Source organism: Rhea americana, unplaced genomic scaffold, assembly GCF_003343005.1.
Source record: "Rhea americana isolate MKP2758 unplaced genomic scaffold, rheAme1 scaffold_163, whole genome shotgun sequence".
NCBI lineage: Eukaryota > Metazoa > Chordata > Aves > Rheiformes > Rheidae > Rhea > Rhea americana.
The window spans coordinates 694,246-706,544 of NW_028185739.1; the positions used below are offsets into that span (position 1 = coordinate 694,246).

General features: G+C 62.5%; 1 protein-coding gene across 1 annotated transcript in view; it reads right to left on the reverse strand.

The window, feature by feature from the left end:
• Positions 1 to 3,376: 3,376 nt before the first annotated feature.
• Positions 3,377 to 12,299, reverse strand: part of NUAK2 (NUAK family kinase 2) — a 10,756-nt gene continuing 1,833 nt past the window's right edge. The window contains exons 2-7 of the mRNA XM_085300368.1: positions 9,127 to 9,247; positions 7,544 to 7,695; positions 6,964 to 7,029; positions 5,980 to 6,103; positions 5,431 to 5,559; positions 3,377 to 5,341 (exon numbers count right to left, since the gene is read on the reverse strand). Coding sequence (XP_085156494.1) covers positions 4,218 to 5,341; positions 5,431 to 5,559; positions 5,980 to 6,103; positions 6,964 to 7,029; positions 7,544 to 7,695; positions 9,127 to 9,247 — 1,716 coding nt within the window. The 3' untranslated portion in view covers positions 3,377 to 4,217. The remainder of the gene's footprint in view (positions 5,342 to 5,430; positions 5,560 to 5,979; positions 6,104 to 6,963; positions 7,030 to 7,543; positions 7,696 to 9,126; positions 9,248 to 12,299) is intronic.

Consider the following 12,299-nt stretch of genomic DNA (forward strand, 5'->3'; position numbering starts at 1 on the left):
CCCCCGCCCGCCGGCTCAGCCGAGCCGCGGCCGTAGGAAGAAGGAGCCGGTACCAAGGATAACATGCTTTGCATTCCAGCGCCGTCGCCGGGGGAATTTCGACTGATCTACATGAAAAATACTTGCTACCCCCGAGGTCAATGTGTCTGGAGGAAAAATTTCCTAGCGGAAAGGCTTAGAGGAGCGCGGGAGGAGGCCGAGCCGGCCGCTGGCGCTGGGGGCTCGCTGGTCACCAGGGGCCTCGGCCAGAACCGCGGCCACCAGCGCCATCCTGCCTCTTTTGCCCTCACGGGGGCAAATTGCCCTTTCCCTTTCCCCATCCCTTTCGCGTGGCAGACCTAATATTCTCATTGTACATTTAAAGACATAAATCCATGTCTGGAGTTGGAAGGGGAGGAGGAAGGCTTACGGAGGAAAATGAAGAGGAATTTAATTAAGGGCAATGCTGGGAATGTCTGTAGCACAATAAAGATAAGGAGGATCAATTGCTCCTTCCTCGGATCAAAGCAAAGGGCTGGAGGGGGGGACCTGCGCTGTCGGGAAGGTGCAAGGTACAGCGGAGCAGGGAGAGGCAGGGAAAGGCACACAGGAGAAAGCAGGGGAGACACAGCCAGATAAGATTACAAAAATAATCGATTCTGTCACTCCCACCGCGCTGCCAGGACTCACGGGCTGTTCGCAACATGCCAGAGCTGCTGACTTGGAGGTAGGAGTGGGGGCCACACTGTCTCCCTGTCTATCCATCCATCTGTCCATCCATCCATCCATCCGTCCGTCCATCCATTTGTCCATCTGTCATCTATCCATCCATCCATCATCTATGCATTCATCCATCCATCCATCCATCCATCCGTCCRTCTATCCATCCATCCGTCCATCCATTCATCCATCCATCCTTCCATCCGTCCATCCATCTATCTATCCATCCATCTGTCCATCCAGACATCCATCCATCCGTCCATTCATCCGTCCATCCATTCGTCCATCTGTCATCCATCCATCCATGCATTCATCCATCCATCCCTCCATCCTTCTGTCCATCCCTCCGTCTGTCTATCCATCCATCCAYCTGTCCATCCAGACATCCATTCGCCCACCCCTTCCCAGCTCTCTCCAGCACTGCGAGAGCCACAGGCTGGTGGGACGGAGCCATCGTGCCCACTTTTCGCATCGCRGTTGTCTCAGCAGGTTGCCGCCGGCGAATGCGTTTGACCCCAACGGGCAGGAGAGGCGCCCAGCTCCGAGAGGACCGGCGGCCCGTCCGCTCCGGCGGAGACTCGCCGGCCGAGTGGCACCGCGGTGGCCGGGGGCACGGAGCCGCCTTCCCGTGGGGTGGCACTGGGAGCTCCCCACAGGGACCCGATTGTGTTTTTTTGGTCGCAGAGTCAGATTTGCTGAAGGAAAAGGCCCTGAAACTGTGCGGCCCATCCTGGGGCGCAGCATCAAAGTTTGTGGGGGTGCCGCACRCTTCGCTTTTTCCAGCTGCTCCAGGCTGCTGCAAAGTGTCATCAAAAAATTGGCAGGACTTTCACGCGGGGATTTCTCCTCTTCAAAGCAATCCAGCCATCAAACAGCAAATACTTTAAAAAAGCCGCTGCTTTGAAGGTGTCGGAACTCAAAAGAAGCACCTGAACTTTGTTGTGTTAATTCCTGCGTGATGCCTTGGAGATGCTGCGGGCTCGGGGCTGCCAGACGCCCAGCGGAAGCCAGCGGCCGGGGCAAAAACGGGAGGTTCCTACGCAAAAGAGCCCAAATATGGGCTCGGCGCATCCGGTGCCTCCGCGCAAGCCCGTGCCTCCGCGCAAGCCCGGGCAGGAGTGCCGGGGTGACTCACGGCCCGGCGGCGCCCCGGGGCCGGGGCAGCGCTGGCGGCTCCCCTCTGCCGGGAAATCCCGCCGCAGAGCAGCTTCCCGCCCCAGAACAGCCCTTCGCCCCCTTGCACGCCCCGGCGCTGCCCCCCGATGCTGCCTGTCGCAAACCCCGGTTTGCACGCTTTCGGCAGCACTGCCGGCGGGCYGAACGGCGGGGAGCCCATTTACACGAGCCTGGTTGTGCAACGGTGCCRAGCGCCGCCCGGTCACCCGTCAGCATCACCCGGGAGGGTGCTGAGCACCAAGCGCCTCGGGGAGGGGTGCAGGCACCCCCCTACCCGCCGTGCCGGTAGGGCAGCTCCGGGCCACGCCGGGCCACGGCGCCCCAGGAGCTCGCCGCAGAGGCTGGAGGGAAGCAGTGGGTTTGCAAAGCAGCGACAGGTTTGCAAAGCAGCAGCAGCTTTGCAAAGCAGCGGTGGCTCYGCGGGGAGTAAAAGGGAGCCGTTAATAACAGTCAGGGCCTGAAAGAAGCAGCAGCCGCRGCTCCAAGGGGGAGGAGAGGCGGCGGAAACAGGGTTTGGGAGAGAAAGGGCCGTTTCCCAGGGGAATCCCTAGGAATGTCCCGGCTTGGAGCGCAGCATCACTGTCCTGCGCCGAGCAGGGCCCCGTGGAGCCGCCGCGCGGGAGCGGACGGGCAGCGGGACGGGGATGGACGGTCACTGCGGCCACCCCCCCACCGGCGCCGCGGCTGCTTCCGACGCTGGCGCCGGCAGGTGTGAAATCGCCGCCGCGAGAGCGGGTCGCGCTGGCCGGAGCCGCGCAGCTCGCTGCCCCCTAACCCCRCTGCTTCCCCGCGCCTCGGAAAGCCGCCTGCCTCCCGGGGGGGCGACGGAGCCGGTCCCAGCGCGGGCTGCAGCTCCGGCGGGGCTGGGAGCAGCGCTGCTCCCCGGGCTCCCGCGGCGGCTCCGCGAGCGCCGCTGGGACGCTGCGGCGGCAAGGAGCAAGGCGATGCAGGGGGGGACAGCCCCCCGCCGTGGGGAGAGGGCACGCGGAGCCCTCGCCGGCCCGCCRGGACTTTGCCCGGCTGAGCGGGACGCGCGTGAGCGGCTTTAAAGCGCTCCGGCGTTGCTTAACGGCGCTGGAAGCACGCGGGGAATGCGCGGCGGGGGGCCGTTCCTGGCCCGCGGGAGCGCCGCCGCCGCGGGGAAAGGGCAGCGGCGGGGGGTGAAACGGCTCCCGGCAACCCCCCTGGAAAGGGGAAATCGCTACAGGGCTTCACAGCCTAATAAAACCCGTCCCGGCGGCGCGGCAGGAGCAGCGGACAACGGCGGCGGAGGGGAGGGCGCGGGGAGAGGGGCCAGGGCTGCGCACACCCCGGGCCCCCTCCGGGAAGGTGCTCGCGGGGGGCAGAAGAGGGGGCTCCTCGCGCCCAGACCCTTCGCCGCTTCACATAGGCAACCCGCGACCGTCGGCGCCGGGAACGGCGGGTCCGGGRGCAGAGCTCGACGGCCCCTCGGCCCCGGGAGAACAGCTGAAGAACGACTCGGGGCTGTGCTTTGCTTTGCTCTTAATTTAATTGTTTTCTCTGGACCGTGTCGCAGGAATAAGGAGAAAACACCCACATCCCGGGCACAGGAACGGGCCGGAGAACACGAGGCAACATAGTGCAAAGGAGGGTGGGGGTGCCGCTCTGCGGGCGACGGTCCCCTGCAAGGGGAGGCTTCCACTGAGACGGGTGCAGCCAGCGCTGGCGGAGTCCCACGTTAACTCGACACAAGGCAATAAATAAAGAAGCGGTGCCTTACGAAAGGCACTTTTTTTTTTTTTTCCTCTCCTTTTCTCCTTTCATCATTAAAAATTGACACCGGCATCAGAGCGTGGTTTGGGACCGCGGTTTCCCGCGGCGCTGGGAGAGGCAGCGGCAGGACGTGGGAGCGCCCCAAGGGCGCCGGGCTCCCGCGGGCAGGACGCGAGAGCAAGCGGAGGCGCCGCGGCCTCGACGCGAGCYGGGAGCCGCGGTGCTGGCCGAGGCGCACGCCCTTCCCGTTGGGTTTCGCGGAGCAGGAGGGGGGAAGAGTTGGGCTTGGACCCGTCGCACCCGAATGCCAGTAAATCCCAAGAGCGCAGATYTTGGGCACCAGCCCGGACAGCACCTTCCGGCCTCCCCGCGGCGCCCTGCTACATCTCGAGCCTGTTTGAGGTATATCCCTGCCCCATCCGTTACCTTGTGCAGCCAAGAACAGTGCAAAGGAAAAACCACGAAGGAACGAACCCACCCTCCTCCCCCCGCCATGAGATGGTGCGCCCGCTTGCGGGGCGAGGACGCAAGGACGGCGGGGCGAGGACCGCGGGGCCGGAGGAGCCCGGCGCTTCGGTCCGCCCCCGGGCTGCCCCCGCTCCGGAGCCTCAGCTCAGCTTCATGCTGATGGCCACGGCGCGCTGGTAGACGCCGGCGACGCTGTCGCAGTCCTCCAGGGAGAAGCGGCTCTCGGCCGGCGGGCCCTGGCAGTGCGTCACGGTCCAGCGGCGCAGCCGGCGCCCCGCCGCCGCCTCCTCCGTCTCCTCCAGCCGGAGGAAGCTGTCGACGGAGACGCAGCCCCGCATGCCGCCGTCGGGGACGCGGGCGGGCAGGTCGAGCTGCTCGAAGGACTCGGTGGAGAGGATGCTGTCCTCGCTCACGGCGCTGGACGGGCGGGCGCGGGGGGCCACCTTGGGCAGGGGCGCCTCGCCGAAGGGGCCGAAGCCCGGCCCCGGCAGGCCGTCCGACTCGCCGCTGCTGGAGGAGTACTTGCCGTTGTGCTTCAGGATGCCTTTCCGGCGGGTGGGGAGGCCCTCGGGGCCCTGCTCCGGGGAGGGACTGTCGGCGAACACGCTGGCCTCGAGGTCCAAGCTCTCGGAGTCCAGGAGCTCCGGCGACTCGCAGCACTCCAGGGAGGAGTAATAGCCCGACTCCCTCGTCGGGGGCTTTTTCAGGATTCCCTTCCTGGGCACGGCCATGGGGACGGCTCTGCTGTCCTGGCCGCGGGCCAGCGCCCCGGCGGACAGGATGCGGGTCAGGCCCGCGGCGGCGGCTTCACCCTCTTCGTCCCTCGCCTCTCCAGCGGCGCCCGTCTGCGGAGGGCTGGGCACCTTCTGGTCACTGGAGTTCTTCTTCTTCAGGATCCCCTTAGGCCTCTTCAGGATGGACTTGGAGGCGTTCTCCGGGGCCACAGCCGCCTCCTGCAGCACGTGGGARATGTCGTTCTCCTTCTTGGACTTCTTGAGGGAGCGCTGCCTCTCCAGAGCGACGCYGGGCATGTGCTGCTTGAAGAAGCAGCGCATCTTGGAGCCGTTCTCGAAGAGGGGCCGTGAGGATCGGCGCAGCCACTCCGCCACCGTGGCCAGGGGCGGCTCGCTCTCCCGCAGCATCTCTTGCTCCCCGATGGGCACTTTGTAGCCCCAGTTCACCCACCAGTGAGTGGCGATGTCTTCAATGGTGGCTCGGCGCTCCGGRTTCACCATCAGCATCCACCGGATCAGCCCACAGGCATCTGGAAAAAAGCCAGGTCAGCCACCGAAGGCAACACGCACCGGGGGATGGAGAGGGCAGAGCTGCGTGGTGCTGCGGGGGTCTACCTACCTGACAGCTTTGCGGGCTCCCGGTAGTCCCCGCTCGTGATCTGCTTGACCAGAGTCTTGTAGTCCTGGCCATCAAACGGCATTGTACCATGGACCAGGATGTAGAGGAGAACGCCKAGAGACCAACTGTCTACCTGCAAGGTGGAGAGGTGGATCAGGGTGGGCCAGCAAGACAAGGCTGCTCCATCCACCCGCCACACACGCCGGCTGCCCGCGAGCTCAGTGCCTACGCATGGCCGAACCAACGAGCAGTTCCTGGGGTGGCAGTCCTCTTCTGGAGGACAGGGGAGTGCAGCAGGACCAGCTCAAGAAGGTGCTGTGGGCAGCTGCCTGCATCCTACCACGTCCGCCTGACGCCCCTGGCATGACTGGCAGTTACCACGCACTGGTTGTGCGGCGCTTTGGAAGCGGGCCCGTTACTCCAGTTTGCACCAGTAAATCTCAGCCCACTGGCTCCAATAATATCGCGCTCTCCTGGGAAAGTGCTCTGAGCTTCCCTGTTGTGATGGAAGTGTCTTGCATGAGAGGAAGCAGGGGAGCAAGAACCAACCTACCTCGGGGCCTTTATACGGCCTCCCGTTGATGATTTCCGGAGACGCGTAGAGCGGGCTGCCACAGTAAGTCTGCAGAAGTTTGTCCTGCTGGTAAACATTGGAGAGGCCAAAGTCTGCAATCTAGAGAGAGGTTTATAGCTGTAATCARGCAGCAAAGTCAAAGTATCTGCAGGTGGAGCAGCACTGCCATGTGATGCTCCCGAGCTGTGGCTTGGCTGAGGCCAGGGCTATCCCCTTCCAGGAGCCTCATCCTCCCCACCGCACCCGGCGGCGGTGACCACGGCTAGCCCGAAGTGGCGCCCGCTCCCGGCCCAGCCGTCAGGCAGGCGGCCGTGCCGCTCCAGCCCATCGCCGGCGCGGAAGCTGCGGAGCTCTCCTCCAGCTCGCTCAGCCGCGAGAGGCTGTTTATTCCCTGCCTGCTCCACCCAGCGCACCGGTATTCGTTACACTCATCACGCCTGTCACGTTGCAGCAGGAACGGTCCATGCTCGCAAGCCTCCAACCGCGGGGCCGCCGGGAGAAAGCCCCACGGGCTGTTTGCCACCAGCCGCAGCGGCAGGGCCCGTCCTCCCCCCGGAGAGCGCTGCATTAGCGGCGAGCGGGACCTCCCTCGGGAGAGGATTTCTTTCCTYCCTCTCCACCCTGTCGTGTTTTGGATGCAGCGTTCAGACTTCGCCCTCTTATCAGCGCTCAGATAAGCGGCGACGGCTTCCGCAGCCAGARCGGGGGCTCGGCCTCTGCAGCCTCTTCTTCTGCATCAGGCAGGCGCCGGGCCCTGCCGTCCCCGCGCGCCGTCACCCCCAGCGCCACCTCCCAGCCGCTGCTCGGTCCCTCCAGCCCCAAAGGGCCCCGCGACCCACGGGCAGGAGCAGCCGCTCGGGGGCTCGCGGGCCGAGGGAGACCGGGGAAGCTCCTCGGCCACCATCGGCCCTTAGACCCGTCGCTGGGCAAAGCGCAGCCGGGCTCTGCCAGCCCCTCACCTTGATGTTCCCGTTTGCATCGAGAAGGATGTTCTCCAGCTTCAGGTCCCTGTGAACGATCCCGTTCTGCGCAAGAGAAGGCGAAGGCAGGTTTAGTTTGCAGCACGTTTGAGGAAGAGAAAGTCACCGCGGGGAGGTTACTGCCATCCACCCAGCCAGCCGGCTCCCCGCCGGCAGGCGAGAGTTCAAACGGGACACGGTTACCGTAACGAGATGAGCAATAAATAACTCGTTTTACAGCCCATCCTTATCCATGCACAGCATCCCGAGCTGGGCGCGACCAGCGGCGCTTGCTTGGCTCATCGGGAGCACGGTGCATCCCAGCCGGCACCCCGGGGACACCAGCCGGCTCTCGCATCTCGACAACTCCCCGGTTTAATCGGACCGGCACAGCGGTAGAGCCCGGGTGAAGCTTTCCAGGAGCAGCTCCACCCCTTCCTCCACGGAGGCCAACCGCATCCTTGGATCAGGGGGAGGATTAACGCCGCTCCCCACCCTGCCCTTCCCCGCGGGAGCCGGCGGCCGCGGTGCGGGGACCCTCGCCCATCGGCTCCGGCCGTCCCGCGCGGCGCCCACCTACCTTGTGGCAGTAGTAGACGGCGGAGACAACCTGGCGGAAGAAGTGGCGCGCCTCCTGCTCCGTCAGCCTCTGCCGCTCGCTGATGTAGTCGTACAGGTCCCCCTTGCTGGCGTACTCCATCACGATGACGATTTTGCTGCTGTTCTCAAACACTGCAAGGGGACGCCGCGGGACGTGAGGAGCCGCGGGACCTCTCCAAAGGACCTCATCGGCGCGCGCTGTTTAATTAGCGGGCGAAGCCGCAGCACGCCACCGGCCCCGCCGCCCGCGCCCTCGGCCCGTCCCGACGGACGGGAGCTCCTGGGCTTTCCGCGGGCGCCTGCTCTGCGGTCTGGGGGGGAACCGGGCAGCCAGACCCGCCAGCCGCGAGCTTTCCCGCTGCTCCGCGGCCGCGGGAAGGGCTCCCGTCCTCCCGCGGAGACGCGGCTCTCTGCTGGGCCGATCCCTGCTAGGAGGGGCAGGGAGCGGAGCGACGGGTGGCCGGGCCGGGGGTGGGCTCTCTCCGCACTCCTAACCGGGGTCAAGACTCGAGCCAAGAGATGGAGCGTTTTCTTCCTGTTTGCAGGAAGCTACCTCCATATTTCTGAATTCCAGAGAGGCAGCAATCAGCGTGACTCAGTCCCTGCAAACACCGAGTATAAACCGCCAAGCCGCTTGCTTTTGTTTAGAGGACAAAAGGACTCTGGAGAGCTCACGTACGCCACCAACGCGGCAATAACGCAGGCACCGGGCACGCGCRCCTACCCAGCCCGGCGCGACGGGCGCCGGCACCGCCGGCCGCTCCGGGGCGCGCGGCCAAGGGACTCGGATATTGGGCACTTGGATATTTGCTCCAAACCTGACTGTAGCTAGAACTTAAATCCCCCTTCCACCCGCATTGGCCTCGCCGCCCCGGGAGCGGAGCGCAGCCGGGAAGCACAGCGGCACCAGCAGCTCTCCAGGCTCCCAGCRGCTCGGTTTGCCCGTGCCCCGGGGCCGGCGGAGAGGAAGACTCCAGCACCGAGACTCGCTCCTGCCCGCGGCTGCAAGTGGAGCCGCCGGGATTCCCGCCATGCTGGCGCTGGCCAGTTCCTAAGCACGGGTTTCCCGCGGTGCCGGCTCAGCGGTGCAGCTCAGGCAACAGCAAACCCTTTCTGCTTCAAAAAAAMCCCCGTTTTTCTCATCTTTTTTAAGAGCGTTGAATCTTGAACGTGCCCATAAAACCTGAGCAGAGAGCTCGGCTTCGCTAGGAGCCGAGGGGGGATGCGGTGATCCAGTGCCGCCTACGGGAACCCCGAAGCGGATCCCACCGCCCCAACCCATACCAGCTTTCACGAGGGATTTAAGCCCAGGTCAGAGCCGACATGCTGAGCATCTCTGTGCAGCGCAACGCCCGCGGCAGGATGGGGTCCGCAGCCCCGCTCCGCTCCCGTCCGCCCGGAGCGGCGGCTTCCCCAGAGCCTCTCCGCACCGTGCAGGGTGCTGCTGGACCCCCAGGAAGAGCGCTGCAGGGGCGGCGAGGCTGCCGGCCCCGGTACCCGGCTCCGCGGGCGACGGCGTGCCCGGGAAGCTGCTGGGAGAGGAAAGGGGAAGGGAGAACTCACCTTCGTGGACAGCRATGATATGAGGGTGATTGAGGGACGACATGATCTCGATCTCTCTCCGGATATGGACAAGGTCCTGCTCATCCTTGATTTTGTCTTTCCGGATTGACTTGATAGCCACCTGCAGAAGGGGACACGCRCAGAGGGATCAGCCGGAGCCCAGCACCCGCGCCCAGCACCCAGAAGCACGTTGCAGAGCAAGGAACGTAACCCGCTCCTTCGGGAGGGGGCTCGCGAGCGGCAGGTCAGGGGCCCAGCTTGAGCAGAGCTGGCAAGCGGCTTGGACAACGGCTGTGCTCCAGTGGGACCCTCCGCTGCAGTAATTCCAGTAAAAAGGAACTTTATCAGTTAGGTTTTTTACAGTTTCCAAGCCTTTCTGCTGTGCACGAGGGTCCCACCCCCACAAAGGGAAACGCGCTGCCAGCTCTCGAGAGTAGCTCGCCAAGCTCCTTGCATGGGCAGCACAGACCTGCTCCTTGCGTGTTTGCTTACAGGAATCGTGTCCTCGGCTAGAGCCGGCTGGATCGCGGCCAGTGAAAGGAATGCGACCTGCACACATGACTCGGGAGATAACGACAACATCTTCTTGGGGTGGTGAAAATGAAAAAACAGGTTTTGTTTTCCCTGCAAATATTTATTTCAGGGAGTTGATTATGTAGAGGTAAGAGAAAGTCTGGCATTAAGGAGCAGATTCTGCCTAGGCAGCAAACACAGGACCTTGCTCGGGCCAGCTGGGAGACCCAGCACCAACCATCCAAGCCGCCTTCAGGCTTTGCTTGGGTTTTCAAGTTATCCTCTACAAGAAAATTGAAAGGGGAGGAGAAAGAAGAGTTAGTGCTGGAGAATAGACGCCCTCTAATCCTCTTTCAAAGGAGCTGGGGAGAGACAATAACTCCTAGGGCCGAATTTACAACTGAATCCAGCAGAACCCTTTTTTTTTTTTGTATCAGACAAGAATGCGGAACAGCATTAATCCCGTAAAGGGATCCCGGAGGAGACGGAGCACCAGGTCTCCCAGCAACGGGGAGAGGGGCCGCGGACACCCGCCGGCCCCCCGCTGCCAGCGCCAGCTCAGCGCTGATGCTAGACTCGGCGGAGACCCTCCTCCGCCTTCAGCGGCGCGAGATGCGCCCGGCATCGTCTCCCTCCGATTTTGGGGAGTCGGGAGCCTTGTGCCCTCGAGACCCGGTCTCTGAAAGGCTCCGACAGTCATAGCCCTGTCTCCAGCCCTGCTCCTTCTTGGAGCACCGAGACCACAGCTCTGCTCCACTGACCCACTTAGGGCCAGTGCTCGCCAGGCCGCATTTGCCTTCTGCACCTCCGAGAAGCGTTACACCCGCGCCAGCCCCGGGCTTGAGCCCAAGGGCAACTGAGCAGAATGGACTCCGGCCCAGGGAGGTTTGATAACCCAGGCCCAGGGTGTTGCACAAAGCAGTACCGAGGGCACCTAGTAGCTTCTTGAAAGCCAGGAAATCTTTTCCCTGACCTTCGTGCTAGGTTAACARGCTAAAGTTTAACCATTTCTGCTTCAGCCCCCTCTAGAATGCATGCAACGACTCGAAGCCGCTATGCAGCAAGCCAGCCTGGTCCTGCCCTCCCACATTCCCTGTTGACTCACTCCATTCATCGCCCCTCCACCAGAGCTTGACACCTAGCCCACCTCCCGTGTTTTGGGGTCACCAGCTGTACGTAGTACTTCGGCTTGCTGACCAAGGTGCTATTGCACACATGCCGTGGAGCCTGGTCTCAGAGCGGGACTCCGCTGCCTGCAAACACACGCAGTGGCTCCAGGCTGCCAACACAGGAAGCCTTCAGAGGCACCCCTGGCCGTAATCAGCAAGGAGAGCACAGGCAAATGCCTTCGCCTGTGAGCCTGGCAGCCGGCATTAGTGACCTCCGAGGCACAACGGAGTCGCACTCCGGCCCCAAGCAGGTTAGGGCCCCAGGGCTCTTGCCGAGTGCTCCTCCCCACCTGCCCAATGCAACGCTTCAGGTGCGACTCGGCAAGGAGAAGCCACCGTTGGGCTCCTCATCTCCTGCCAAGGGGACTGAGCGGGCCACTCAGGGCAGGGTGATCCAGCCACCCGCCAAGCCCTGCCAGGGAAGTCAATCCGTAGGTTCTCCCTGGGGAAAGGACGGGATACACAGAAGCAGCTTTGTTCCAAAACCTCTCCCCTCTAACCAGGCTGGTTGCAGAGGATCCCTGTGCTGAGGCAGCAGCAGCAGTGCTCAGCTGCCCCGGGGATGGGAGAGCAGCTTCAGGCTGAGACGCAGGTACCCGTCAGGACCCTGCGCCCATCCCCTCTCTCACCGATGCCTGCGAGAAGAATCTCCGGCAGGGGAGAGCCCCAGGAAAACCTGCGGCTGGATCCTGCACAACCCAAAAGTACTTTTCAAGTCAAAAAAGCTTTAATTAAAGTTAGAGGGGGCAGAACAGGTATTTTAAGTAGCTGCTGAAAGACACATTAAGTTACAACCCCAGGCAGCACTTTAAAAGTTGTTGCAGATTGCAAGTGCAGCATTTCATGTTCCATGAAATACAGATTACAACCCACAACGGAAGAGACTGGGGTTCTCCCCTTACTGGAGATCAAAAGAGGCTTCGCTGCTTTGGAATATTCCAGGTGCTCTCTTCCCCTTGACATCACACAAGCCCAGGAATACATTTCTGACATTGCAAGCAAGTCCCACAGGAGGTCCCGGTTTCTATTTGACTTGGCTACGGTCCAAGGCTTGGGAACTAGGCTGGAAGAAACACTAGTCTGGAAGAAAATACGCCAGATGCTGCAATGCAAACAGGTGCAGGAGCCAGCTTGAACCACCATGGCACATGYTACTGCATCTTCGAAGCAGGAGACACAGCAAGAAAAGCCAGTAACTCTCTCCCCATCTGCCTGCTATTTCAAARGCACACCAGTTTTCCAACTGCTGGGAAGGGTGCTCAGCAGAAGTCCCTATTGGAAGGCATGAGCGTCTCTTCACCTAAAGGATTTCTAACCAGAAAACAAGTGGCAATTTTCTGACAATGAACATTTATGGAATCCCCTCAAAAATCCAGCACCTAACAGAGTCCAGTCCTCCTGGGAATCAACTAAGTGGTTAGACATGCTTTGCTTTGAGCTAAGTCCACGTAGTATGGTTAAAATTCAAGCAAAAAAAAAAACAAGCAGTAA